At 43.2% G+C, this 27,133-nt stretch overlaps 2 protein-coding genes, 1 long non-coding RNA gene and 2 other non-coding genes across 8 annotated transcripts in view; 3 read left to right on the plus strand and 2 right to left on the minus strand.

Moving 5' to 3' along the window:
- The window catches only part of Acaa2 (acetyl-CoA acyltransferase 2), a 28,240-nt gene extending 17,967 nt beyond the window's left edge, over nucleotides 1-10,273 (minus strand). The window contains exons 1-2 of the mRNA XM_021657933.2: nucleotides 10,119-10,273; nucleotides 3,175-3,341 (exon numbers count right to left, since the gene is read on the minus strand). Coding sequence (XP_021513608.1) covers nucleotides 3,175-3,341; nucleotides 10,119-10,134 — 183 coding nt within the window. The 5' untranslated portion in view covers nucleotides 10,135-10,273. The remainder of the gene's footprint in view (nucleotides 1-3,174; nucleotides 3,342-10,118) is intronic.
- Nucleotides 10,274-10,591: 318 nt separating this feature from the next.
- On the plus strand, nucleotides 10,592-21,276 carry LOC132652276 (uncharacterized). The gene is made up of 3 exons (XR_009589749.1): nucleotides 10,592-10,796; nucleotides 11,219-18,095; nucleotides 20,223-21,276. It is a non-coding gene; the product is annotated as an uncharacterized LOC132652276 (long non-coding RNA).
- On the plus strand, nucleotides 10,681-10,820 carry LOC132652593 (small Cajal body-specific RNA 17). Its single transcript, XR_009590191.1, has one exon. It is a non-coding gene; the product is annotated as a small Cajal body-specific RNA 17 (non-coding RNA).
- LOC132652585 (small Cajal body-specific RNA 18) lies at nucleotides 10,910-10,988 on the plus strand. The gene has a single exon (XR_009590183.1). It is a non-coding gene; the product is annotated as a small Cajal body-specific RNA 18 (non-coding RNA).
- Nucleotides 21,277-24,429: 3,153 nt separating the features above from the next.
- The window catches only part of Myo5b (myosin VB), a 300,504-nt gene continuing 297,800 nt past the window's right edge, over nucleotides 24,430-27,133 (minus strand). For all 4 annotated transcript variants that reach the window (XM_060377047.1, XM_060377045.1, XM_060377046.1 and 1 more), the window contains one exon: nucleotides 24,430-24,950. In XM_060377047.1, coding sequence (XP_060233030.1) covers nucleotides 24,798-24,950 — 153 coding nt within the window. In that variant the 3' untranslated portion in view covers nucleotides 24,430-24,797. The remainder of the gene's footprint in view (nucleotides 24,951-27,133) is intronic.

Raw genomic sequence — 27,133 nt, forward strand, 5'->3', positions numbered from 1 at the left:
CTGAGTAATAAAACAATAGGAAAGAGTTGGGCCTGGTGGTACAAACCTATAATCCTAGTTACTCAGGAGGTTGAGGAAGATTGCAAGTTCAAAGCCAGGCTGGCCTACACAGCAAGTGTAAGGCAGTTTGGGTAACTTAGTGAGATCTTGTCTCAAAAAAGTGGCAAAGGGTCTGAGTGTACAGCTCATTAGTGGAACACTTGCTTAGCACAAAGGAGTCCTGAGCTTCTGCCCTAGTACAAGAAAAAAAAGTACTGATTTTAGGAACAGAAGCTCAAACACAATGAAACTGATACTATTTATCACTGATACTATCTAGCAATGAAGCTGCTACTATTTATCACTGACACTACTTATCAATGAAACAGATACTTTTTATCAGTGAAGCTGATATTACTTACTGTGACTTCCTAGGAACATTCGGGAAACTCCACCAACACTGGGGGACAAAAGGAGGGTTTTTGAAGGAATAAATCCTTCTGAAATAATTCTAGAAAAACCCAACACCAAATGTAGCCTATTTCAACATTATTTATTTTACTGTCTTCTTTGGTCAGCAGCAAAATCTCCTGCACCACCACCACCACAAAAAAAAAAAAAAAAAAAAAGGAAGAGGATCTAATACTAAGGATTAATTATTGTCTTAGTTAGGATTTTATTGACGCAAAGAGATACTGTGACCACAACTCTTATAAAACGAAAACATTCAAAACATAAGACAGGGGGTGACATCCTGACGTCACCTGTTCAGAGATTTAGTTTATTGTCTTCCTAGAGGAAAGCAAGGTGGCACGCAGGCAGACTTGGTGCTGCAGAGGTAGCTGAGAGTTCTATATCTGGATCTGCAGGCAGCAGGAAGAGAATGCCATACTGGGTGTGTCTTGAGCATCTGAGACTTCAAAGCCCACCCGAAATGACACACTTCCTCCACCAAAGATACCTACTCCAAAAAGGCCAGACCTCCTAATAGTGCCTTGAGTCTATGGGAGTCATTCCTATTCAAACTACAATTAATAAAATAGTTTAGTTTCAGTGGGCAAACTTGAAAATAAAAAAATGCCATTGCTTTTTCTGCCTCTGAAGATACACAATGACAGATGGACAGAACAGAGTTTAAGTCCAAGGCCTCAGGCCTTTCTGTGTCCACCGCTGTTCTCTTTGATTTGGCAAAGCTCACGCACTGGCATCTGACATGGGTTGAACGTGAAATGTCTCTGTAAAGCCTGTGTGCCAAAAGCTATTTTGGGAGAGAGCGGAAATTTTAGTAGGTAGGGGTCTTGCTGGAGGAAGTAGGTTACTTTTCCACTTTCTGGCTGCCATGAGGTAAGCAGCTTTCCTCTACCATTTTCTTCAGCCACATTCTTGAAAGCAGAAAGCAACGGAGTCAACTTAGTTCGGACTGCAACTTTTGAAACTATGATCCAAAAGAAATCCTTCCACAGCTGGGCTTAATGGTGCATGTTTTTAATCTTCACAGAGGGGGTGGAGCTCCGTGAGTCTGAGGACTGCCTATTCTGCACAGTGAGCTCCTGGACAGCCAGGGCTATAGAGGTCCTGTCTAACAACACCTCCCCCCCACCCCCCACCCCCACCACCAAAAAAAAAAAAAACCTCTGCCTTTAAGTTGTTTTGCTCAGATATTTGTCACAATGGCTAAAGCATCTTAGAAATATACAGACGATATATACATAGATCCACAAGTGTGTGCCTAAATACACACACACACACACACACACACACACCATCTTTTGTGTAATTTCTTTGGTCCACTTTGGATGCCTTACCTATAACAGATAAACTACTTTTAATATGGTGGTTTGAATAAAAACGAATTGGCACAATTAGAAGTTGTGGCCTTGTTGGGGGGCATGTGTCACTGGGCGTGGGCTTTGAACTTTCAATCATTCAAGCCAGGCCCTGTGTCACTCTCTCTTCCTGCTATTTGCTGATCTGGATGTTGAACTCTCAGCTACCTCTCCTGCACCATGTGTGCCTACATAACACCATGCTTCCTGACAGTAATGGACTAAGCTTCTGAACTGTAAGCCAGCCTCAATTAACTGTTTTCCTTTATAAGAGATGTCATGGTCATGGTGTCTCTAAGACACTAGCAACCAGTAAATGGCTGTATACTTTGAAGGAATATACAGCTTTTAATTATCTTCATATGGATGACCTATTCTATAGAGCACACAAGCAAAGTTAGAGGGTAAGGAGGCTGCTCATTTCCCACAGGAGATCCTGACTAAGCTCCTAGAAGATGTTAAAGATTATGGGAGCTATGTTACCTTGCTTGGGCCTGCTTCCTCCTGCTGTACTTTGGATCTAGAATGTCCCCCAACGGGTGTCTGTGGAAGGCCTGATCCCTGGCTGAAGGTACCCATTGGTGGTGGATCCTTTAGGAAGTAGGGCCCAGTGGGAGAAAATCCATCACTGGGGCATGCCCTCAGCAGATTAGAGCCTGGCCCTCTACCTCTCTTTGCTTCTAAGGTGAAACGGGCCTTCACCAGAATGCACCCCTCTCACGATGTATTTTGTGGCATCCAGCTGAAAACAAGACAGGCAAGTGACAATGGACAGAAACCTCTGAAACCAGGAATTGGAACAGACCTTTTCTCCAAAGTTGCCATTGTAGCAGGGATTTTTGCTTCAGAGACGGGAAGCTGACTGGCTGGCATGCCTCCTTAAGCAACACACAGAGAAAGCTAATCTTTTTCAAGAGTCTAATAAATCTGCTTTTTAGGAAACACTGAAGTGTGGCTGGGAGGACACCGGAGAGAGGCCTCCCTGCCCTGCTCTTGCAAAGGACTCCAGTTTGGTTTCCAGCCACCCAGGGTGGCTCACAACTGTTTCTACCTCCAGTTCCAAGGGAGCTGATGCCCTCTCCTGACCTCTATGGCCACAAGATACACACGTGGTGCACAAACATACATACAGAAAGAATAGCCACACATAAAATACATGAAGTAAGAAGCACTGACATGCATTCCAAGTCAGACAGAACACATGCTGCCTTGAGCTATGCCCTGCTATTAGTCAGAAGGTGACCAAAGTTATACATGCCAAACACTGATAACTGTTACTGAGCTCCTCACGATGACACAGTAAGGGAATTATTTTCAGAAAAATGATCAAAGCAAGTAACAGACATGAAAACCCACCCTCCCCACTAACCTGCATGACATTGCCCACGATGACACTGTCAACGGTTTCAGGTGGAACTTTGCCAGCAGACAGGGCAGCCCTGGCAGCAACCTCAGTTAGGTCCGTAGCAGAGAAGTCCTTGAGAAGACCCCCGTAAGCTCCAAAGGGTGTTCGCTTCGCAGCGACGATAAACACACCTAATCATCGAGGAGAGATTTGTAAGCAATCACAGGTCAGTTAGCGTCTTTTCCATAAAATTGCATGGTAAAGGTCAGGTTCCGATTAGATAACTGAAAACATTTGTCATTCAATAGTGCATAGAACCAGTCATACTCACAGAGACAGAGGACCCTACCTACAGGGTCCCAGAACTACACTGTAAATCTTAGACAATGTTCTTACTCTGTTTACAATGCTAGAAACATTTGAAAATGGAAACGCCTTCTTTGTGTGCTGAACCAAGGAATCTCTGAACCAGAGGGCACCCTAGAAGTTCCCTGAAAGTTGTCTGAGGTTAACTAACACCCCCCCATAAGAACTCCTCCTGGAACATTCCTGCCAAAAGGCTCTTTCTAACTTTTGCTAGTGAACTTTCAATGAGGGGATACTCCACCGTGTAAAACAGCATGCCCATAGACACATAATAAAATTTTCTGACTGTTCTCCATGCTAAGCTGATTTGGATCAGCCACAAATCCCAGTTCTATGCAAACACCTCCTGAGAGAGACAGACATATGATTTCTAAAATGTGGAATGACTTACACATGCCATTGCTTCTGGAGTCACAGGATGACTTGAACAACAAGTTTCCAAAACCCTGAACTGTAATTTCTTCTCTCGCTATCTTTTACTGTGCAATAAAATGGGCAAATTTACTTACCATTTACACACAAATTTCACTTGTGATTGGCTAAGAAACTGTCCAGACTTTATGATTCCTTCCCCAGATAAACAAAAAGCATCCTTGCTGGGTTGAGGTCACAGTTCAGTGGCAGAGTGCTCGCCTAACATGTGTGAGGCCTTGTGTTCAACCCTTGGCACAATAAATAAATAAATAAATAAATATACAAAAAATTCATTAAAAAAAGCATTTTTGCAATACTTCATTGGATGTTAACTTCTCTTGCTGTCTTCATATCCTGCATTTCATCTACCTATAAAGAATATAAGGTATTTATGTATTTATTAACATAAGTATATAAATTTGTAGACTGTTATCAGCTGAACTAGCATTCTTATGCACATAAATTAAATAATTATTTTTTTCCACTGTCAGAAAAAATAAACCTTATGATTGTACAAACCCACAGCTGTGGTGAATGGAAAGCGCTTGGGCTATACAGTGTGAAACCTGGGCAGCAGTTGTAGCCCTTTCTTTTTACTAAAATATGTACCCAGCAAAGATGGTTTCCGATTGCCTGGGAAAAGAAAAGTTTAAAGTTTAGAGGGTTTCTTAGATTAGCCAAAGGTAGGTGAGTTTCCTGTGTAAACAGTAACCAAGTCTACTCATTTGATCGTGCAGTAAATGATAACAACAGCAAAACAATAAAAAATTACAGTTCAGGGTTGGAAACCTGTCATAGGGTACCTACCATATAGAGGAGATCTGATTACTTCCTGGACATCTAATCTTCCCACGAACTGTGAGAGAAACATGCATAGCTAACACGCAGGGGCTGGCACTGTGCAAGACAAAGCATAGCAGCCTGGGCCCGTAATCCCAGGCCTGGGAAAAGCAGCAACAGGAGGAACTGAGAACCTGGACTGCAGAGTGAGGTGTGTGTGTGTGTGTGTGTGTGTGTGTCCCATCAACATTGGCAATGAAGGACAGAAGGAGGGAAGAAAGAAAGAAAGGAACTATATGAGTTTTTATATTGGGTTTGTACCAAAATACTGACCTATAATTAAGACTATCCAAACATTATACCATGGTTGTTAAGTACCAACAGTTTATGTGTATGACTCTTACAGACACAGCTCTTTACAGATACAACTTTCAGGTGCTTACAGAAGACGATGAATATTATTGGTGTATTAGAAGCAGTTTGCGGGTAGCTGGGCTATCCTGAGCTACCATGGCTGGCTGAATATTTGCAAATGGCCTACAATCCTCCTCAGTGGACAGCTTCTGCCTACATTTATGATTCATATTTCTGTGTGTACTTGTGTGTTTGTGAGTGCACATGTGATCAGAGGTCAACCCCAAGTATTGTTCTGCAGGTGGTGTTCACTTTTTAAAGATAGAATCTCTCTCATTTTACCCTGCTGATTCAGCTAGGCTGGTTGGCCAGTGAGCCAATGACTGCCTGTCTTTTCTTCTCCTGCACTGAGATTATAAGCACATACCACTATGCCTGGCTTTCTTTTCTTTCTCTTTTTTTTAAAATGGTTGATTCTGGGCTCAAATGCAGAGTTTCTTGCTTGGTACAGCAAAGACTTTTGTCAATCTCATCTGCTCCTCTCCCTATTTCTGTATCAGTGTTTTCTTTACCTTCTAATGCTGTCTTCCTAATTTCATTAGTTCCAACTCTGCTTCTGGCTTTAGTAGGCTCCAATCTGACCAACCCTCTCACAGATAACAACAAAAGCGATAAACGACATAAAGCCACGAGAACAAACTGCTCCCAATGCATCGATACTATTCACGGCCTTCACAAGCCACTGCATGCTGGGTGTGCGAACAGCTGGGCAGATTCATCTGCAGCTGAAGATGAATCAGAGTTCTCCACATTCCCTCACACTGAGAGTGTCTCAGGGCAGGAATAAAAACAGACTGAAAGCATTTATGATAAATTTAATCTGCTTTGGATATTTATCATAGGTTAGTACTGTAATATGAATTTGTTGTAAAAAGTCTTATAATTCCTTCCCTTCTCTCTTTCTCTCTTTCTCTCTTTCTCTCTTTCTCTCTCTCTCTCTCTTTCTTTCTTTCTTTCTTTCTTTCTTTCTTTCTTTCTTTCTTTCTTTCTCAAATTGGCCTCAAACTTACATTTCTCCTACTTCAGGTTTTGGGAAATGAACAAATCCAGGCAGGCAGGGAGAAAAGCTGATGCTTAGAAGAAAGGACCAATAGAGAATGAGTATCTAGTTTGCATATATCGTACCTAACTGGGGGAGGGGGCGGGTAGCAACCCATGCTGCATGGGCTGGCTAGATCAGAGACAGCCACACACCAGACAAGTGTACTAGCCCTTCCCCAAGACTCAGGGACCACTGCGGAAGAGGATGCTGAAACAGTGTCTTCTTGGAGGATAGGATCACTGACCTCATGAACCGACAGCAGCTGAGAAGGCCTTCCACAAGAACAAGGCAGGTAACATTGGGGCATGAAGGAGGGAGGGGCTCAGGAGCTCCCTCCCCTGAGGAGCTGCTGACAGCTGACAAGGTTTCTGGGGAGGGAGGGTCAGTTTTCTTTAAGGGTGTGTGTATTAGTTACTTTTCTGATGCCATGACAAAAAACATGACTGAGGTGACTTGTGGAAGAGTTTATTTTGGTTTATGGTTCTATAAGGGTAAGAGCCCATTGTGGTGGAGACAAGTGTATTTATTGGCAGCACAAACTGGATTCAGCAATTATTTAAAAAGTAAAAGAAAAAAAAAAGACATGAAATTGGGATGAATGTGGGAGGAGCTTGAGGGAAGAGTGGAGGTGAAAATTATCTAAAACACAATGATAAGAAATTCTTAAAGAATTAATAAAAATATATTTTAAAAACCGAGCAAAAGATCTGAACAAGCAGTTCATCAAAGAAAACATACAGCTGGCAAACAAGCATAGGCAAAGGTGTTCATGGAGGTTTGATGTAAGTTAAAACAACCAGTTAGCAACACGCAACAGTTCCCATGGCTAACACCCAAATATTGATACCACCAAATACCATCGAGGCTGTGTAACACAGAAAATTATTTGCTGCCCGTGGAAGACAAGATGAAACACTTTGGAAGACAGTTGAGCAATTCCACACAAGAACACATCTCAACCACCCACTCCAGCAATTGTGAGCCTGTGTACTTCCCTGAGTGAAAGCCTACACACCTGAGTGTTTATTTGTGAATGCCAAAACACCGCAGCCCTTCAATATGTGATCAAGTGTCACATATGCAATGGAATTTTATTTGGCAACAAAAGAAGGACTCTTTGGTACTACTAAGTGAGAAGAAGTCAGTCAGAAAACACCACGTACTGAATGATCTTACTACATAATATCCGGAAAAGGCAAAACTGCAGAGATAGTAGAAAGATGAGCTTGGCAAAGGGCTCAGAGACAAAGGTGGGACAGGAGATTTTTAGAGTAAAAAAATTCCTCTGCCCTATGCTGGTGATATATGTCATTTATACATTTGTCAAAACACGAAGCACTGTGCTGAACAAAGTGTGGACCCTGGTTTAAATTATGGATTTTGGTAAATAATGATGTGTCAACATTTGCTAATCAATTGTAACAAATGTACCACACTAAGCTGGGCAAGGTGGCCTAGGGCTTTAGTGCCAGCACTCGGGAGGCAGAGGCAGATGAAACTAAACTGTTTTGAAAAAAACCAAACCAGTCAACTAAAGAAACAGGAAACAAAAACAACAACCCTGGACCCCAAATGTACCACAAAAAATACACTTTTTTCTTTTACTTTTTAAATAATTATGGAATCCAATTTGTGCTGCCAGAAAATATACCCATGGGTGTAGGGCCATGTGCTGAAGTGTGGTCAACCTCTCAATAGCTACACTCACAGATCTGAGCATTTGGTCTTGGGTTGGGGAGACTGTGGGAGGTACAGCCTTGCTGGAGGAAGCAGGCTTTGAGAGCTCACAGCAGCAGCCCCGATACTGCGACCCTGTAAAGACGTTAACAGTTCGGCAAAGCACCACACGGCAATGCCCTGTACATTTTGTGCACTCTTGTAAACTCCAAACTGTTTTTTAAAAAAAAAAAGTCTACCATGATAAAAGTGAGTGGGAAAAAATATGAGTAGAACCCTCAGGTTCTACCAATTATGGTATCACAGAAATGAAAAAGATTTGGAAGAACGCAACTTGAAAACAAATACTTAAAGGTTCGTTCTCTAAATTTGGTAAAATTAGAATCTGCCGGTTCAAGTTTAGTGAAGTCCAAACAGAGTACACATTCCACACAGGCCTTTCCTCCCCGGGTCGGGGTACTCGTGGGTGCAGCGGCCCCAGGAGCCAGAAGGGGAGCTGGGTAAGCTGGAGTTGAGGGGACTGGGCGTAAACTCAGGTTCTCTGTAAGAGCAGTTCACGCTCTTGGCACTGAGCCGTCTCTCCACCCCACAGCAGGAGATTTTTTAACATCTAGAAAAACTGGCAGCTTAGGTACAAGGAAGATGGAGTGATCACAGACGACCTTGCAGAAACCAAGAGGTCAACTGCATGCTTCTTCCCTTTCATTTGCTACAATCCAAAACAAACAAACAAACAAACAAACAGAAAACCCCAAACAACAACAACAAAATTTCTGAAGTACCAGGAGTGAAATAAGTGGCATCAGCAAAAAAAGAATTGTGGGAAAATAAAAACAAACCCACAAACTTCCCTTTCACCTATATAATTCTCTCCTTGCCTGATGATCCCGGGCTAGAAAAGTCGGCACGACTGTATTAGTTCGACTATTTCAAACATAGCGTGGGCTGGGGACCTTACAGGTTTCTTTCATAAACCATCTCAACACTATGCTAATATGTAGATATTTAAAGGTCTAAAAAAAAATCTTTAACATCAAATTAAAATCTAAAACTCTGAGAATTCAGATACTAATAAAAACCTCTGAAAAACAAGCAACAAAGAACACATAAAAACCCTTAAGGCAGGAAAGAGACACTGATCTGAGAGGCGCGGAAACACCTCCGTGGGAGGAAAACAAGAACAAGAACTTCCACGTGAACTTTGCTACGTAAGCTCTCATTCTGTGGGAGCAACTTCTCAACAAGCAAGAAAGATGAAGGAAACCCATTTGTTTCCAAAGTTGGCGGCCCTTCCGGCTTGCCTGAGATGGTCCCGAACCTTCCTGACCAGTGCCTGCCTGCTGGCCTTACTGACTTCATAAAAATGTCCCCAGTCTGTTCCTTCCCAGTCCCCCCCCCCCTACGTGGTATCATCCAAAGTAAAGTTCCACAAGACGGAACTTCTGGTCATTTGACCGTTCTTTACATTTATCCACCCCAGTCAGTCTGTCAGCACTATTGTGAAACGCCATCCAAAGTCGAAGTTCTGGCCTGTGGTCCGCTATTTCAAAGGCAGTGCCAGGGCCAAGGGGAAATCAAGACGGCGTAGAGAACAGACGGCGCCCCGTGCCCTCTCCTGGGTTTATAAAACTCCGGCACAGAGTCTACTTTGTCTTTGCACCACCAAAACGGTTCTTAGATTACGTGAAATCTCCTGTTTTAGGGCTTTGTGTTCTTTCAATCTCATGGTCAACAGAGACTCGTGTCTTTAGGTTAAAGATCCATTTCCTGTGATGAGTTGCTATGAAGAGTGTGAACTCTCCTAAGAGCCTGCAGTCATGCACTCAGGGCCTGCACTTGCCTGCAGTCGCTCACACTAACGACTACTGCCGGTTGTTCTGAGGGATCAGCGCACCCCAAGGAAAACTCCCAGGAGCCTCTTGGGGGACAGTATCTTCCCCGTGGCCGAGACCAGGCCTCTGGCCTCGGTGCGCACCTGCTCCGCCCTAGCCCACCTCGTGCCTCTGGCACCGCCTTGGTTTCCTGCAGACTTGAATTCACTACCGCGCCAATGACCTCCAAGGTCAGGAGCACAGCTAACTCTGGTCTGTGCGTTAGAAACTTCACCGAAATCGCTGTCGCCCGCGCCTTCCACGGCATTTCCTCCTTAATGCAAACAATGTCCATCCCGACCCAGGCCGGGGGCAGAGGAAGGGCCTGCACCCGACACCTCTTCTTGCCCGCAGAGCCCAGGAACCGAAGCTCGGCCCGGAGGCATCCAGGGCGCTGGGCTCACCTCGTAGCAGCGCCATGGTGAAGCTGGGTTATTCCGCGGGGCTCTCTCCGCGACACTGGGCCACTAGCCCCAGACCAGCCCTAAGAGCAGCCCTAAGAGTGTGGGCGGCGCCTCGCGAGGCCGCGCCCCTGCCCTTTCCCCTACTTCTCCCAGCTCCCGCCCCCGCCGGTGCCGCGGTCAAGGTTACCCCACTCTGCCCCAAGTGTGTCCCGCGCCCCTCCCCTGGGAATTCGGGGGCGACCTCCGCCACACACCCCCATCTGTCCTATCGCAGGCTTTTAGAAGTCCCGCCCCGCCCCCCAGCTCTCCAGGCGCGGGCCCCCCGGGATAAGATTGGCGCGGAGACCCCAACAGCACCCACTCCTTCACAGGGAAGGGGAAGGGGGCGGGGCCCCTGGGGAGGGCGGGGCCGGCAGCAGGGGGCGGGGCTGGAGGCCGCGCTCGGCGATTGGCTGCTTCTGCTCCTGCGCAGTCCTTTGGCGGAGGCCTGGGCTTGGGGAAGGGGTCTGTTCTAGATGGGGCGTCTCGAGAAGGGAGGTGGGGTATGCGGCAGAGCAGGGTGCGCCTGGGTCCTCGACTAAACCCCCAGTGAGCCCGAGGTATTTTCCTTATATGATCAGGCCTGTCGTGGCCAGCACTGCTGGTCTGGAGCCTGAGAGGATTACAAAAACGTGGCAGGTGATGGGGCCAGGGGACCGGGCGCAGGGAGCTGAGGGGTGAGGGACGGAGGGGGAGGCGAGGCTTGGGGGAGGGGACAGCTTTAGGGCTCCCCACGCCGCTGGCTGTAAGCCCTGCCGATGATGACGAGACCACTGCGCAATCTGAGTTCTGGGAACCAGGTGATGGAGTGTGCTGCGAACACTGAGGCCAGGCGAGCCGGAGGCGGCCTGGGCAGAGCGGGGAGATCAAGAGAGCCGGGGCCCCGAGCCTGGGCTGAGTGTGGGAACAGGGCGTGGGCGGTGCTGTTGCTTTCTATTAACTCCTCAATGTCTGTCTGCCCTTAATCCAGCTTTGTATATGCTTTGCTGACAACCTTGAAGTAGGAACGGTCTGTTTAATCTTTCTAATCTTTTTTTTTCCCCTCTCCCGTTTCGAAACAGGGTTTCCGGCTGTCGTGAAACTCGACCTGTAAACTAGGCTAGGAACTGTGAGATCCGCCTGAATGCTGGGAATAAAGGCGTGTTCCACCAAGTCCGGCTTTAACCTAACCATTTTCCGGGAAATTTTTCAGGAATACAGAAATGTGCGAAGATTCGTGCTGTTTCATGTCTACTCATTAAAACCTTATTTTTAAAAGCTGATGTTTCCCTCACCCCGTGAACACTTCAGCACACACGTTTATTTACAGTTCATTTAGGAATTTTCACGAAGTCACTTGCCCAGAGCTCGAGCTAGGTGAACAACTGTCTGCTCTTGCATGCATTCCTCTATTTCATTTGCCCTCCAAGGCACCACCCAAAGGGGCCTTCCACGTTTACTGTTGACTGTAATCATAAATGTTGTGAATGGGCCCTGATAAAATCAGAGTGAAAAGTTAACATAAATTCAAACAGGTATGTGTAAGAATATCAACAGTTTCAGTATCAGAAAAGAAACTGAGATGTTCCCTTAATCAAATGATCAGCCTTAGAATCACCACAGACTTTGTTAACTCGCTTATGGAGGATACCACCTCCAAATGACCTGAATATAATCACAGCAAGGCAAGGCCAAATTAATAATCATGGAGGAGACTTGCTTTTGAAGGTTTGGTTTTGTTTGTAGTTAAAGGGTGAAGAATCAGTATCTGCAACTAAAATCATGCAGGAAAAAGATGCATATAAACAGCAAGAAGGAAAACAAATGGCAAAAATGTTACTGAGGAGTGAAAAAGTGTGTGTTATGCTGTGTTGTTTTCCTATTTATTTATTTATTTTTTGACATTTAACATTCTCACAAAGAAGAGGAAAAGTCTCCTCAACTAAATTACAAAATCACTTAAAGTATTCTGTTAAGTGGTTAAATAGTTATTGAGGCAGGTATACCTGTAACATTACACCTTTCAAAGTATAACTTAGGGGTCTAGACGGGGACATCTGAGATAGCGTTATTATACTATTCTTAAAAGGTTTAGCCTTTTTAGAAATGCAGTGTTGTCTCTTTCTGTAGTTAATTTTAGAAGGGAAGATGTAATGTTAATGTAAAATTGGAAATTAGCCAGTCAGTTGTGAATCTGTAAAATTCTACTGTGAGCTGTGACAAACTCCTGTAATGCCAGCACTCTGGGAGGCAGAGGCAGAGGCAGGCCTGGTCTATAAAGTGAGTTAAGGAGAGCCAAGGTTTTCCAAGAAACCCTGTCTTGGGGGGAAAAAAGGTTTTATCAGGGTCTCAGAACTGTCCAGCTTCAGTCCTTTCCCACACTTTGAGTCATTTTTTCCATGCTTAACAGTTTTCCTTCTTTTCCTGTAATATTCAACATTGGTAGAAGTTACAGTGCTGGCAGCTGAGGAGAGCAGGTGAAATCATGGGTGCTGTAAAGGTTCTATAACAAGTGTAATGACACTGAGCGTGTGTTGCACATGTGTACTCAGAGCACTTGAGAAGTTGAAGATGGTAAATTCATGTCAGCATGGACTAGATAATAAGTCCCTGTGTAAAAAAAAATGGTGTCTGTGCACTATGTAAAGCTATGCACATATGTACAGTCAGTCTGCTTTGGCAAGAACTTACAAGGCAAATATTAGCCTGGCTGTGTTTTTTTGTTTGTTTTTACTTTTTTTTTTTTACTTACAAGAAATATCTGCTCTCCAGGAAATTCAAGTTGTCATACAACGATAAACTATAGACATGAAGTGATAGAAATGGATTTGACCCTGTTTTAATGAGTTCCAGAAGCTGTGAGGTATTGTCTTAGATTTGGGTTGAAAGCGTTTTTCTCGATTTGCTTGCGAACTGTTTGCAGTTTCTAACAAGACTTTTTTAAAATTTCATGTAGCGGTACAGCTTAGAGCAGATCTTGATACATCCTTGAGTACAGGTTTACCCTGTGAAGCAATGATGTTGGTGGAAGAAGACAGCGTTGTTTAGATGTCTTTCAGTCAGGTCCCCAAACACGAGTATTTAAAGCTTGTGCTAGGAGGGAAAGTATACACTGAAGGCACACCCCAGGGAATTGACTTATGTCAGTAAGAAGGTGTAAGGGTTTTGTGTTTGGTTAGGGTTCAGAGAGGCAGGAGTTCCTGTCTGGAGGGGTGATCAGTAAGTGCTAGTACAAGGCCAGCCAGTGTCACAGTGAGCCCTTGTCTGAAAACAAAAATAGGAACCTAGTCTAAGATAAGGATAGTGACGCTGAGACTGCCATGGTTGAGCAATGCAGTTTTGTGGGAACGCTCATATACAGTCTCCATGGAAGAAAATGTTGTGTGGTGTGTGAGGGCTAAGCTCTAACAGCTTAGAGCTCGGCTGAAGCCACTTTGTGGAGAAGCTACAGTCTGTCACAGTAGTGATGTTTAGCATTCCATGGTTTCCATTTGTCTGTGGTTAGACAAATGAAGTCACCTTATTTCAGCTCATTTCTTCAGTCACAGTTGGTGTTGGCATTTTATAAGATCAGGCATCTATCTGGTAGGACCAACCGCTTGGGCTTTAGTCAATGCTCAGGTTTGGAGTTGCATACCCTACCTCACCCCAGCCGCTGGCTGCTAAGAGCGTCGTGTGTAAAGCTTGACATATAAAATGTCAAGGTCCTGCTCAGGACGGGTGAAGACTTTCTTAGAGTGTGTCCCGCTCTCAGTTATCATAAAAGAGTCTGTCCTTTGGTTGGAATCTGGGGTCAGAGACTTTTCACAAACACTGTGAACATTACTTTTTTTTTAAATGCAGAGTGGGAGCCCAAACCCAGAGTCCAGTATGTACTATTCATTTCAATAGTTGTTCCTAGTGATGAGTGTCTGAGGTCGCTACCCATGGAGCTGCTTTGTAAGTTTGGGGAGGGCTGTGAATTTTTACTAACTCCCAGGCAATTTTGATGGTTTTTCTGAGGTAAGGAGGAGGACCATGTTTCTGTCCAGATGTTTGGTTACCAGTCTATTTTATTCTCTTGATCCATTTTTCTGACTACATGCCACCATCACATGTCTGCCCCACCAGGGAAAGGCTTCCCATATTCTCAGGGAGTTTTTGCTGTTATATTCACATTTTAGAATGGGCTTTTCACATTGAGATCTTGTTTATAGGGTGCAGATGACAACATTCCTTTATCAGCAGAAATTATTTACTTCTGAGATCTTAGTTTTATCATCAGCTTAATGCCATCCTCACCACAGTTATAAATACAGTTTGTTTGTTCTGTCTCTGGGCTCTATTCTCTTTTATCGATCTGCCAACCTTCCTTCTACCCAAACTACCTTGAATTCTATAGCTCTAGAGTAATTAATTGCTCGATAAACTTTGCTATCTTCTAGAAAAAAAATCCTCTTCCACCCCAATGTACAGGTGGCTGTGTGCTGGCCCCTAGCTTAAACAATTATGCATGACTGAGTCTGTGTGTCCCAGGATAGGTTCTCAAGGAAGCATTAAAAATAGAGGCCAGAGGTGGCTCCAGATAAGAGCAGATGCTGTGCAAGCAGGAGGACCCAGAGTTCGAATCCACATCACATACAAAAAGCTGGATGCACTGGGTGTGTGCTCTAACCCCAGCACTGGGGGGCAGAGATGAGTAGATATTGCTGCCTAGCTCAGAGAGTGAGCCTCTGATCCAGTGAGAGACCTCGGTGGAATAGGCCAGAGAGTGAGAGAGGTAGATGCTGAACCTTCTCCCCCGAGCATGTGACTGGCCTGGGCAGGTGTTTACACATCACGTGGAGGCTAGAGAGGTGGCTCTGGGTGGCTCAGGTTAAAAGTGCTTGCTCAGAAGTCATTAGGACCAGAGTTCAGCTTCCAGCTCACACCTAGCAAGCCAGGTAACACGGCAGACGCAAGCCAGAAGAGTCAGTGGGCCTGTGGACTACCAGCCTAACAGAAAACAGAGCCCAGGCTCAGGGATGAAGCTGCCTTAAAGACTAGGCAGCGTAGTTAAGAACATGACAGTCTTCTGGATCCCTCATGCTCACACAAGCGCACACACCCACATACGTGTACATACACATAGATACATATGCACGTACACATAAAAATTATATAAAAAAATAAATGTTAGCCAAGACTTTTAGTCAAACTGTCATTTTAAATTTTGTTCAGATTTAGCACACCCCTTTATTCAAAGGTATTTATTTCCACAAATTTTATCCACAGCTGAATAATTACAGCAACCATTACAGGCATTGTTTTTTAAATAACAAAGCTGTAGCTTACAGACTTGTCCAAAATGAAAATACAGTATTTCTTCTGTAGTGTTCGATTTACTCCTGAATACTCTGTGACCTTCTTCAGAGGCAGGCCTTTATTTAAATACCAGTTGATTGCAAATTTTATATCCAAATTCTGGGTTCTTTAACCATATGACTTCAGACGGTCGCCTAATTTCACTGGTTGAGTGCCTTTATTAGAATGCATTTTGTTACAGTGTTTATAAGTGCAGACATATGTGCCACGGACACATGAAGTCAAAAGAGCTTTCATGGTGGTCCCTGGGGATTGAACTCAGGTTGGCAAGCACTTTTACCTACTGATGAAGAGCTTAAGATAGCCTGAATATAACTCCATTTTGAAATAAAGATCTTGACTGGGAACTAAATTCAGGTACCAGGAAATGTCACAGAATGTACACCTGGCAGAAAACAAAGTTAACTCTCCTAGCAACAGCCTCCAGGAAATATAACAGAATAAATGCTTCATAGAAAATAGAGACAAACTCCCTGGCAATAATCAATGGGAATTGGGTGGGAAAATTCTCCCCAATGTTTCAGATATGGTTTAGAAAAATAGCCATTGTGATTATATGCCTTAGCCATTGTGATCATGTGCCTCAGAAAAGGTCACCCCGCCCTGCTAAACTTCACCCAATTCTGTAATGCCAAGACTTGTGTCCCCCTGCTTGCTGCCATGGAAACCCCCCAGCTCACAGACTTTCCCTTTAAAAATCCTGTTCACTCACAGCTCGGGGTCCCACTTCTCTACTGCTGCGCCAGTGAGACTTGGGTCCCGAGTTCGATCGCTCTGGTAATAAAGCTCTCTTGCAATTGCATCGAGTCATCTCCTGGTTGTCTCTGAGGGTCCCATGAACCTGGCATAACATTTGGGGGCTCGTCCATCCAGGATGCCTCAAGACCTCTAAGACTCCTGGCCCGGAGAGCTTAATCCCGCGGGTAAATGTCTTCTATGTTGTCCATCTGCTTTAAATGTTTGTTTGCCTTTATTCTTTGTTTCTTATCCTGAAAAGCCTCGAGGTGCTTACAGGAGCAGCCAGATTAGGTATGACAGACGTGTCAGGGCCTAGGCTGTGGGGGCTTCAAAAGACGTTTGTTGCCCTGGAGTTTCTGCCTCCTCGGGACCCCTGGGATAGGGGGACTAGAGTGAGGATCTGTTTCTGCCTCCGGAGTGAGGATCGGTTTCCTGGAACTTCTGTGGCAGAGAAGCCCAGGTTTTGTCTGTTTCTGCCTCCTCAGAACCCCTGGGATAGGGGGACTGGAGTGAGGATCTGTCTTTACCTCCTCAGAACTCCTGGGATAGGGGAACTGGAGTGAGGATCGGTTTTCTGGAACTTCTGTGGCAGAGAAGTCCAGGTTTTCAGTGTTACTTGGTTTCTGTGTGTGATTGTTTTATTTTCCCCTTGGTGTTGTGCCCGGAGTTACTGTTTAATTTTTGTGATTAATTGTTTGTGGTTTTGCGTCTACTTGAGAGTGTTTGATTTTACTTTTGTTTAAAACTGCAGCTGTTTTCGTTTCTATGAGTTCAGTTTTGTCCCGTGATGTTAGCCCTGGTATAGGCTGTAAGTTGTTGCCTTTGGTTTCGTTTTTGTCTGAGACAACCAGTTCTTTTTTGTGTATGAGTGATTTACTATTTATTGAAATTGTTTTCCTTACTTCTTTTGCATTCTCCTGAATTCTTTTGACGAATAGACTGACTGATGATATGGGACAGAATACCTCCAAACCTCTTGACTTGGTTCTGACTCATTTTGGAGAAGTTAAAACTAGAGCTCACGGTCTTTCAGTTGATGTGAGAAAAGAAAAAAAAAATGACATTTTTTGCAGCTCAGAATGGCTCACCTAAAATGTGAGCTAGTTGCCAGAAGGAACTTTCCACCTTCCCACTGGCCTTGCGATGGGAAATAGAGTCTTTCAGAAAGCATGCGGGCACCCAGACCAAGTACCCTATATTGTAGTTTGGAAGGATCTAGTTATTCATCTACCTTCATAGATTAAGCCTTTTCTGACCCTCACTAACAGTCCTCCTTCCACAGGCTCTCCGCAACCAGAGGCCACTGCCCTGGCTCCATAGACCACCCCTTAATCTGTTTTACAGGATAGGACTCCCATGGAAATAATTTTTCCATCTCCTCCTCCTCCCACTCCTCAACCAACTCCTGTTCCTTTCCAAGAACCCAAAGCCTCCATGCAGCTTCTCCCTCTGGGGAACCAGAGGCAGATTCTACAGTCCTTCCCTTATGGGCCACGGGGCCCTCCAGATGCTAATACATCACAGGCTTAACTGGAGAACTCAGAATGCCAAGTTCTCTGCTTTTTACCCACCAGCCCACCCGGGAGAATTCCCAGCACCTTTTACAGGTCTTGTTTACCAAGAGGAGTGGGGATGTATTATTTCAGAGGTGCACAAAAATGTCCTAGACACTACAGGAGTTCCAACTACAAATCCCATATCTTGATTACTTTCCCTATAAGAGGCCCAATTGGGATTACAACAAGGCTGCAGGTAGGGAACGTCTCCTAGTCTACTATCGGGCTCTGTTGGCAGGTCTCAGGGCGATCACAAGACGGCCCACTGATTTGGCCAAGATGTACAGAAACAGGAAAGAATAGGCCAGCATTTGTGTTCAAGGTAAGTCAGAATGTAGCTAAATTTATTGGGGCAGATTGGAGATTGCATTGTGCATATAGGCCCCAAAGTTCAGGACAGGTAGAAAGGATGAACAGAACATTAAAAGAGACCTTAACAAAATTGACCTTGGAGACTGGCACTGACTGGGTGATGCTCCTCTCCATTTCCCTTTATAGGGTTAGGATTTCCTCTTACCAGCTAGAATTAACTCCCTTTGAGATTATACATGGGATGCCAGCCCCTATAGTACCCAACCTTAAGATTGATGCTACTGCTAAAATGGATTAAAACAGGTTTTGAGAAATGTTTAAGGCTTCTGTGCAAGCAGGCAGCTCTTAAAGGGGCAACAGCAGCTTCTCAGGTAAAAAAAAAAAAAAAAAAAAAAAAAAAAAAAAAAGCTGCAAGCCTATATGGTCATAAAATTTGGATTTAACAGGTAACAAGATGTTCCTCCCTTGAAATTACAGCTAAAGGGAATAAAAATAAGTTTTATAATTTTGTTTGTTTGTTTTGAATATATAAGTTAACTATGTTCTATATATTTTGATATATATTATTGATTATTAAATATATTAATAATCAATACTGCACATAATTTCTGTCCTGTTTTAAAAACCAGGATTATAAAAATAATAAGGTTTAAAACTATGTTTATATAAAATATTAAAAGTGCACCTTCATGTGTTTATATATAGGAACTTCTTTTGCTGGCAGCCAACATCAAAATAATACATTTAATATTGATTTTAAAAGTACTGAATTGTTTGCATTGATAAAATTTGGTTTTGCCTTTTAAAATTATGGTTATACTTTGTGACTTCATTCCTAAAAAGGGTACCTTATTTTGATATTGCAAAAACAGGTTTTAAAAAAACTGTGTTTAAGGCAATAAAGCATTTTAAAGTTTATCAGGTATTTTAGACAATGACCTTAGGCATTCTAATAGAGAACTTGGAACAGTTTCTCAATCCTTTGGGGGAGAACAAAAGACTTTGATATTTGTTTTGTTAATTTTACCACATAAAACCAAGTTATACTATTTGAGCCAATTATGAAAATTGCAGTTTTGATAAAATAATAAAAATGATTCTGATAAAAACTTTTATATGATTTAAAAATTTAAAAAAATGTCTGGTTAAATCAAAAGAATGGAGCTGGGAAAAGCCTAACCTGAAGATATACAGACTGTTATAAAAGATATAAATTGTATTTGCTTTGTTTTTTACACCTGCAAGCATGATTTGAGAAAGAACTATAAGATATATTGCTCTTCATTTGAAAGGCTAATGTTTTTTTCAATGCAAAATGTTTTCTTCTGCTTTTTAACCCAGGTTTATATAGGGTTATATTCAACTCATTTTTAATTATTATAAAAATATATGCCTGGTTGCCAGTTCCTATATAAATTATTTAATGCTGTCTCTAAACGAAATTTTTGTCCTTTATGCTTTTGTTTTTGCTGTTCAGTTTTAATGCAATATAATAGGATGACAAGATTTTCTGGCCCTTCTATGTATTGTATTTGATTGAAACTTTGCTTTGATTTTAGTTCAGAAAGATATTTGAAGTTATGCTAATAAACATAAATAACTATATAACTATATATTTATATAACTATAATAACTGCTAATAAATGCAGTTAGTTATAAGAATAGATTTTATCTGATATTTTGTTTATGTTTTTAAAGTTAAGCCTAGGATGGGTAATTATAAAGTTGGCCTACATAGATCTACTGAAGATAAATATGGGTTTAAAATATTTATTTAAGAAATATGCCAGAATTAGGGATTATGGCATTCTATTTCATAGGATGCAATTTAAAATAAATTGCATCTATTGGTGGCTGATTACCAATTTAAAATAAATTGCATCAGCTCTATTGGTGGCTGATTACCAACAGCTGTATCCACAGTTAAAATGTTAGTTTCAGATCATGGATACATTTAAATTGTTGCTCATTCCATTGGATGCAGTTTTACCTGTTATTCACAAAATGTTTTAGAAAATCAAAAAGTCATGAGACCTAAATTTGACATAGCTCAAACAGACCCCAGATGAGTTTTTCCCTAGTCTTGTGATTCCTCATTTTTCCCATTTATTAGACAAATTTTAATTTCTGTTTCTAGTTTAAACTTGTCTCAGCAGATTTTCATCTGGTTGAAACTGCAAGCTGAGATCTGAACTTCCTGGAAGTTGTCATGATTACTCACTGCCTCCTCCGGTGGACCACCTAACCAGACGTTTCTGAGGACTGCCCCATTGCCCAGCCTTCAACTGGCATTTCAGCCTTCCTAGCCCCTGATGTCACTGAAGTAGTTTCAGAAGACGAGACCACTGGTCCAAAATCTCTCCTACAGGCTGAAATGCTCAGTCAAAGGTGGCTCCCTGATATTAGCTATTATCTTGGGGATTACTTAGCTGGAGCAGAAACTAGTATTGCAATACAATACTGGATGTACAAAGCCAGAGTTATAGCAGCTCAAGGGCAGAATCTTTTGCTTTTGGCCATTTTTGGATCAGGCTTACTTAACAAGTTGTTAGAATATTAGAAAAGACTAAGAACTATACAGTTAATGGTAATAAAAACCCAATACAGTCAGCTTGGAGATGACCTTAAAGACCTTGAACTGTAAGAGCCCAAGATTGGCCTCTTCAGTTACATGGAAAGGGGGAAATGAAGAGCTTAAGATAGCCTGAATATAACTGCATTTTGAAATAAAGATCTTGACTGGGAACTAAATTCAGGTACCAGGAAATGTCACAGAATGCACACCTGGCAGAAAACAAAGTTAACTCTCCTAGCAACAGCCTCCAGGAAATATAACAGAATAAATGCTTCATAGAAAATAGAGACAAACTCCCTGGCAATAATCAATGGGAATTGGGTGGGAAAAACATTCTCCCCAATGTTTCAGATATGGTTTAGAAAAATAGCCATTGTGATTATATGCCTTAGCCATTGTGATCATGTGCCTCAGAAAAGGTCACCCCGCCCTGCTAAACTTCACCCAATTCTGTAATGCCAAGACTTGTGTCCCCCTGCTTGCTGCCATGGAAACCCCCCGGCTCACAGACTTTCCCTTTAAAAATCCTGTTCACTCACAGCTCGGGGTCCCACTTCTCTACTGCTGCGCCAGTGAGACTTGGGTCCCGAGTTCGATCGCTCTGGTAATAAAGCTCTCTTGCAATTGCATCGAGTCATCTCCTGGTGGTCTCTGAGGGTCCTGTGAACCTGGCATAACATGTTGTTATTACAAACAAAATTGAAAATCCCAACCATTCTATTTTACCAATAAAGACTCAGGAGCCAGATCCCGGGGTGAAAACCTACTAGCTCAGGCAGGCAGCGAAAGCACCCAGCTGACCTTCCTTCTCAGCTCAGGTGCAGATGAAAAAAAACCTAATAGGCTCACTAGATCAACTGACAGCTCAGGAGGAAAAGGCCCAAAAACCCAAGGCCAAAGGCTTGCTAGCTCAAAGCCCCAAAACTCAGGGAGTTGAGGAGCTGAAGCCAAAGTCAGAGCTTAAGCTGAAAGCTCTTCTCCATGTTGTCTTAAATAGCCCTCAACTCCAAGTCCCTCCACCTCTTGACTTAGGGTTAACTTTATTAAACCCTGTGTACAGAAAGCTCTTGGATTAAAGGTGTGTGATAGGGTTCAACCACACCAAACAAAAAACAGGGTTTTAGAGTTCACAATTTTGGGATTCACAATGGGATCAAATATCCTGCAATACTCCAATTCTGTAATTATGGCAACAATGCTTAAAAAAGGAAATTTTGGTTATTTGACTCACGGAGCAAGCTAACTTTAAAATGCCATCACATTTAGCAGGCATTTACTCAAAGTGGTCAAGTGTCTGAGAAGTATTTAGTTTATGGGAAGAACTGGATTCTAGTTTGTTGCGATCCTCAATGCATTCATTAGAGGTCCAATGGTTCAATCAGTGGCAATTTTAGGGACACACACCCTCTCACCTCCTATTCTTTTTTGCTTCATTTTTGTAAAAGTCTTAACATTTTGTCTGAAGAAAAATCAGGGGAAGCAACTCCTGTGACGTGTTCCACGGAAATGGGGGAGAGCCGGCCTCGGGGCTGACCTGCCAATAGGTACTGCCCCTTGAGCGGCAGCTGGGGTGAGAATGATTCACTAACAACTCACTTATTTGGAAGCACACCCATTGCTATAGGGAAGTGGCCAGCGCCCATGTGATAATCCTTAAAACACAAATGTTAGATTTATGACTTAATTAGTCTTTAAGGTGTTTGTTTCTGATGAATCAGAAGTCCACAGGACACCATGCTGGACATCAAGTTCTCCCCACTGCCTCTTCTTTGGGGGTGAAATGGGTAAGTCGGTTATTTCAGCAACTGCTAAAGGCACATGACGGAACTGTAACTACCCAGAAGCAAAGATACTTATTGAAGAGATCAAACTTGTGTTTCTTTTATTTGAAAGATCGTGGGGGCTGGAGAGATGGCTCAGCTGTTAAAGCTAGGCTCACAGTCATAAAAAAAAAAAAGATCATATTGATTTCATGAAGCTGGGAAGTGTTTAAAATTAGCTTTAAAGGGAGAAGAGGCTGAGAGGGGCTCAAGGGAAGAGTAGTGTTCTCTTATTATGCCTGAGGACCTGGGTTCAATGCCAGCATTGGGTTGGGGCAAGGTACACTTTCAGCCTCCGAGCATGAAGTGAAGCAAGGAAGATGGACACTCCACAGCCACTGTTTTTGTGGTATTGAGTACAGCTCTGGTGGGCACACTTGCCTTGTGGTAGAGTCTGAAGCTATTTCTTCTTAGTTACCCCTCCCTTAATTTGTCTAATTACTAAACTTGTATTTAGTGACCAAGAGGTAACATGAATTGTACTCCAAGGTTGGGCGGACGATGGCTTCCGACTATGTGTAAGGACAGTCTGCTGTCCTTAACAATGGCTTCTTAAAAATGCTTAGGGAGACATTTTTCTTGAGGGTTCTCGAGGGTTAATGATAGTTTTTAAATGACTCAATTTTGAACACTAAAGTGCACTAAAAGGCAAATTATATTCAGATACAAGTTTAGAGAGGTAGCTACAATCCAGTTGTTTTTAACTGGCTTTCCAAGTAGTTTGCATTTGGGGGTTGAAAGGTTCCATGGAGATGTTGGGGGCTGTAACTGAGTGGTGGGAGGGGCCATTCTTGGAGACAGACAACCCAAGAGCATCACTGGACACAAGGGATAATGAAGATAACGGTGCATTTGTTGTCAGATTTAGTCTCAAGTCTCAGGTGCCGTTTCTTGTCCTGGCCCCGGCAGGCGAAGAGGACAGGAGACATAGACCTGTAATAGCACAGGATTTTAGGGCTTGGCGTGTGCTGTTTTGAACTGAGTGACATTTGGGGAAGTCTTCTAAAGTATGGAGAAATCTCAGTGTAATAATGAGGCTCCTGTACGATGTGCAAACCACCTGTAACTGTCATGGAACATCATACTTTTAATAAATGTGGATTATAAAAATGGGTAGGAAGACTATATAGGGCCGCTAACCAAACCTTTGTCCTTGAGTCAGGCAAAGTCCCCAAAAGCAAAACAAAGCAAAATTCTAAGAGCAGCAAACACACAACCCTGTTAGGTTATTACTGAACATTCTTTCAGACATTTACTTCGTAGCAGAGTATTTACACCGATTTTAAAGTTTGAAAAAATGTTGCAGATAACTTGAGAAGGGGGAGTTGGCCTGAGGTAATGCAGTCTCTCAAAGCAGCTTTAGAAAAAACCATACATCTTTGGAAAATAACCTAATGATCATGCGTTCTCCTTCAGGCTCTTTAGACAGCTAGGCTCTCGAACTGGAGTTTGTTTCCCTTATGATCTCAGGACCAGGGATCAGAGGCCCTTTTTGAAGGTTCGGCGACATTAAGGAAGTGGAGTTTTCACTGGCAAAAGTGAGCCATCCTTGCCTACGACTTTTCATACTTCTGTGGTGGTGGAAGCTTTGCTGGTTGACTAGCCCTGGAGACTGCATTTTTCCATCTTTGCCACACTCGACGCCTGTCAAGTGTGTGTTCAGTGTGACTCTCGCATATACCCGAGACTCCCGCAGGAGCACGAGCAGTATCAGGCCATCCAGCTTGCGTAGGAACTACATTCAGCATGTCTGGCCTGGAAGTCAGTCATACCAGTGTCCCTTTCTCACCAGCCAGCAGTGGATGCTTTGGGGAGGATTCTCTGGAGGCACAGGCCTATAGCTTTGTTCTTGAAACATCTCACCACAAGCTCACCCACACCTTTGGTTTATCAGTATACGTCATTTTTATGGTTATTAGTATCATTTGTTGAAAGACCCACAAAGGCAATTTATATCATGTATTTTTAATATTGTCTTAGTTTGGACATTCTCCAGTTATATACAAAGATCAAAGCTAGGCACTTCCACTCTGTAGAACTGGCATTTTTATATGGCGTCTGGAGCTACGAAGTGGCTATTCAGGAGGACGTGTCTGTTTAACCTGAAACCAAAGCTTTAACAATCTTCTACATTTCAAGTGTTTTCTGAGCAGCATGTACAAAAACTAATGACAAATGTGCAATGCTTGGTTTAGTTCGGTTCTCTCCACAGGCTCTCTAACTGTGGTTTGATCTACAGTGGGCACATTCAACAGATCTAGAATTCTCTCGGCTGACAGCATGTGCTTCCCTCTTGCTTGCTTGGAAACATGCATCCTCAGACTTCGTTGAGAAACTCCAGGTTGAGACATGCCGGGATATGGATTGAGTCCATGGTCAGAGAAGATGGATTAAATGGAAACAGGACAGGAAACATGTGTTTGGAGTCCAGCAGGAGCTGCTGGGGGTCATTCCTTTCCTGCAGCTGGGCCTGTAGAGGGAGAGCAAACTCATGTCAGTATTTGGTACAACCCCAAGCAGCAGTCTCAGTGACTTCACGGAAGTGAGAAGGCACACAGCGGGGAAAGATTTCTAAGATGATGTGGGAGGAGTGCAGGATCAGGTGAACATGGGCTTCCTCTGTCCCTGAGGGATGGAGTGAAGACAAGCCCTGATTCAGGCTGTTGGAGGTCAGCTGATCAAGCACTTTCCCCATTCTGGCATCGCTTTAAGGCTTCCATCTAAGGGAGAAGCTGAAACTATGTCTTAGGTGCAAATTCCATGGAAGACTGTCATGGCATGGTTAATGGAGCAGGTTCTAAAGCAGTGGCTCTCAACCTTCCCAATACTGTGACCTTTATACAGTTCCTCATGTTGTGGTGACCCAAACCATAAAATTATTTTTGCTGCTACTTCATAACTGTAATCTTGTTACTGTTATGAACTGTAATGTAAATATTCCTGTTTTCCGATGGTCTCAGGTGATTCCTGTGAAACCATTCCCAAAGGGGTTGTAACCCACAGGTTGAGAACCACTGTTCTACTGTTTTAGAGGCCGACTCCCCTCCCTGAACAAATGCCCAGACCTTCCTACGTCTTACTTTTGGCATCTTCAGAATGGAATATTGTGGAAAGTGTGTAGGCAGCCAGTCTAGGGATCAGCCCCTCCCGTGAAGCAGGTACCGAGTTTGAAAGAGTGATGTTAACTACTTCAGAACTCCTGCTTAGAGATTCATTCTTTGATGAGAAGGGAGAGAGGCTGGTCTTTGTGAGCCTGCTTCTATGCCCATCCCTCAGCTTCCGGTGTAGCTGTGCTGAGAGAAGCCCACGATCCTGGAATGGCTGAGTAGTGCCAGGGAAACAGCAGGGGTCTGACTTCTAAAAACCTGAGATTGTGCCCTTTGGTTCATCTGGTGGATCCAGCATGGACACTTGTCTCAGGGTCCAGAGCTTTGTCTCAGTGGCATAAATTAGAATGTCTAAAAGGACAAATCCTCTTCCCCTCTGCCTGAAGTCAGATGTTTTAAGGAAAAAAAAACAAAAAAACAAAAAAAACAATAACCGAAATGAAATTCACTAAAGGAGTTCCACAGCAGGCTTGGGCAGGTGGACAGGAGACTCAGTGTGCTAGAAGATAATAGAGTTGAAGTGATCAAGTCTAAGTGCAGGTGTGGTTATCCTATAATCCCAGTACTTAGGGAGTGGAGGCAAGAGAATTAGGGTTCAAAGTCATTCTCAGCTACATGGCAAGTTTGAGGTCAATCTGGACTATGCAAGACCCTGACCGAAAAGAGACAGACAAAAAACAGAGCGTGAGGGTCCAGGAAGCAAAGTATCTATATGCATACTATAGACATTCCAAAAAGAAATGAAGGAAAGAGACAGAAAAATATTTAAATAAAACTAAACCATTCCAAATCCAATTGTCCATAGGTATGAGCACATCCAAGCTCACTGAACTTTAAGCAGGATAAACTCACACACTGAGACTGTCAAAACTCCAAGATGGGGACTCTCAAAAAGAGCAACAGAGAAATGCATTTGTCACAGAGTATCTGAAATGAGGGTAACAGCTGATTTTTCATCAGATGCAATGGACGTTAGGAAGCAATAGGATGGCACACCACAAAGGAAAAAAAAATCTGGCAAAATCTCCTTCAAGGACAAAGGAAATTCTATGTCATTTCTGGAGACAAAGACATTTTGATAAAAGTTTTAATTCATCATAAACAATTACAGGTAGAAGCACAATTAGAAACAGAACCTACAGAATAATTCATGCCCAAACTGACAGAACTGCAGGGAGGGCTAGTTCTCCGCTTACGCAGGACCTTTCAATCTCCCACTTCTTATGACATAGCACCGTAAGGTGGCGTCCGTAAACAGACACGATGGACTCTTTAGGATGGAAGTTAGACTACTTGGGGCATGCCCCTCAAGAGATCCAGGGATCCTAGACCTTGCTGTCTCTTGCTTCTAGGCTGGTACAAACACGTGCCCTCTGCCATTACATACGGAGCTGCAGAGCCAAGGCCGAGTTATCATGGACTAAAATATCCAAACATGAACCTTTTTTCTTGTAAGCTTCATTATCTCAAGTTCTGTGTCACAGTGTCAGAAAGCTAAAGTATATACAGATTTCCCCCTGGGGAAGATAGAGAGAGGGAGAGAGAG

This window comes from Meriones unguiculatus, chromosome 2 (genome assembly GCF_030254825.1).
Source record: "Meriones unguiculatus strain TT.TT164.6M chromosome 2, Bangor_MerUng_6.1, whole genome shotgun sequence".
Classification (NCBI taxonomy): domain Eukaryota; kingdom Metazoa; phylum Chordata; class Mammalia; order Rodentia; family Muridae; genus Meriones; species Meriones unguiculatus.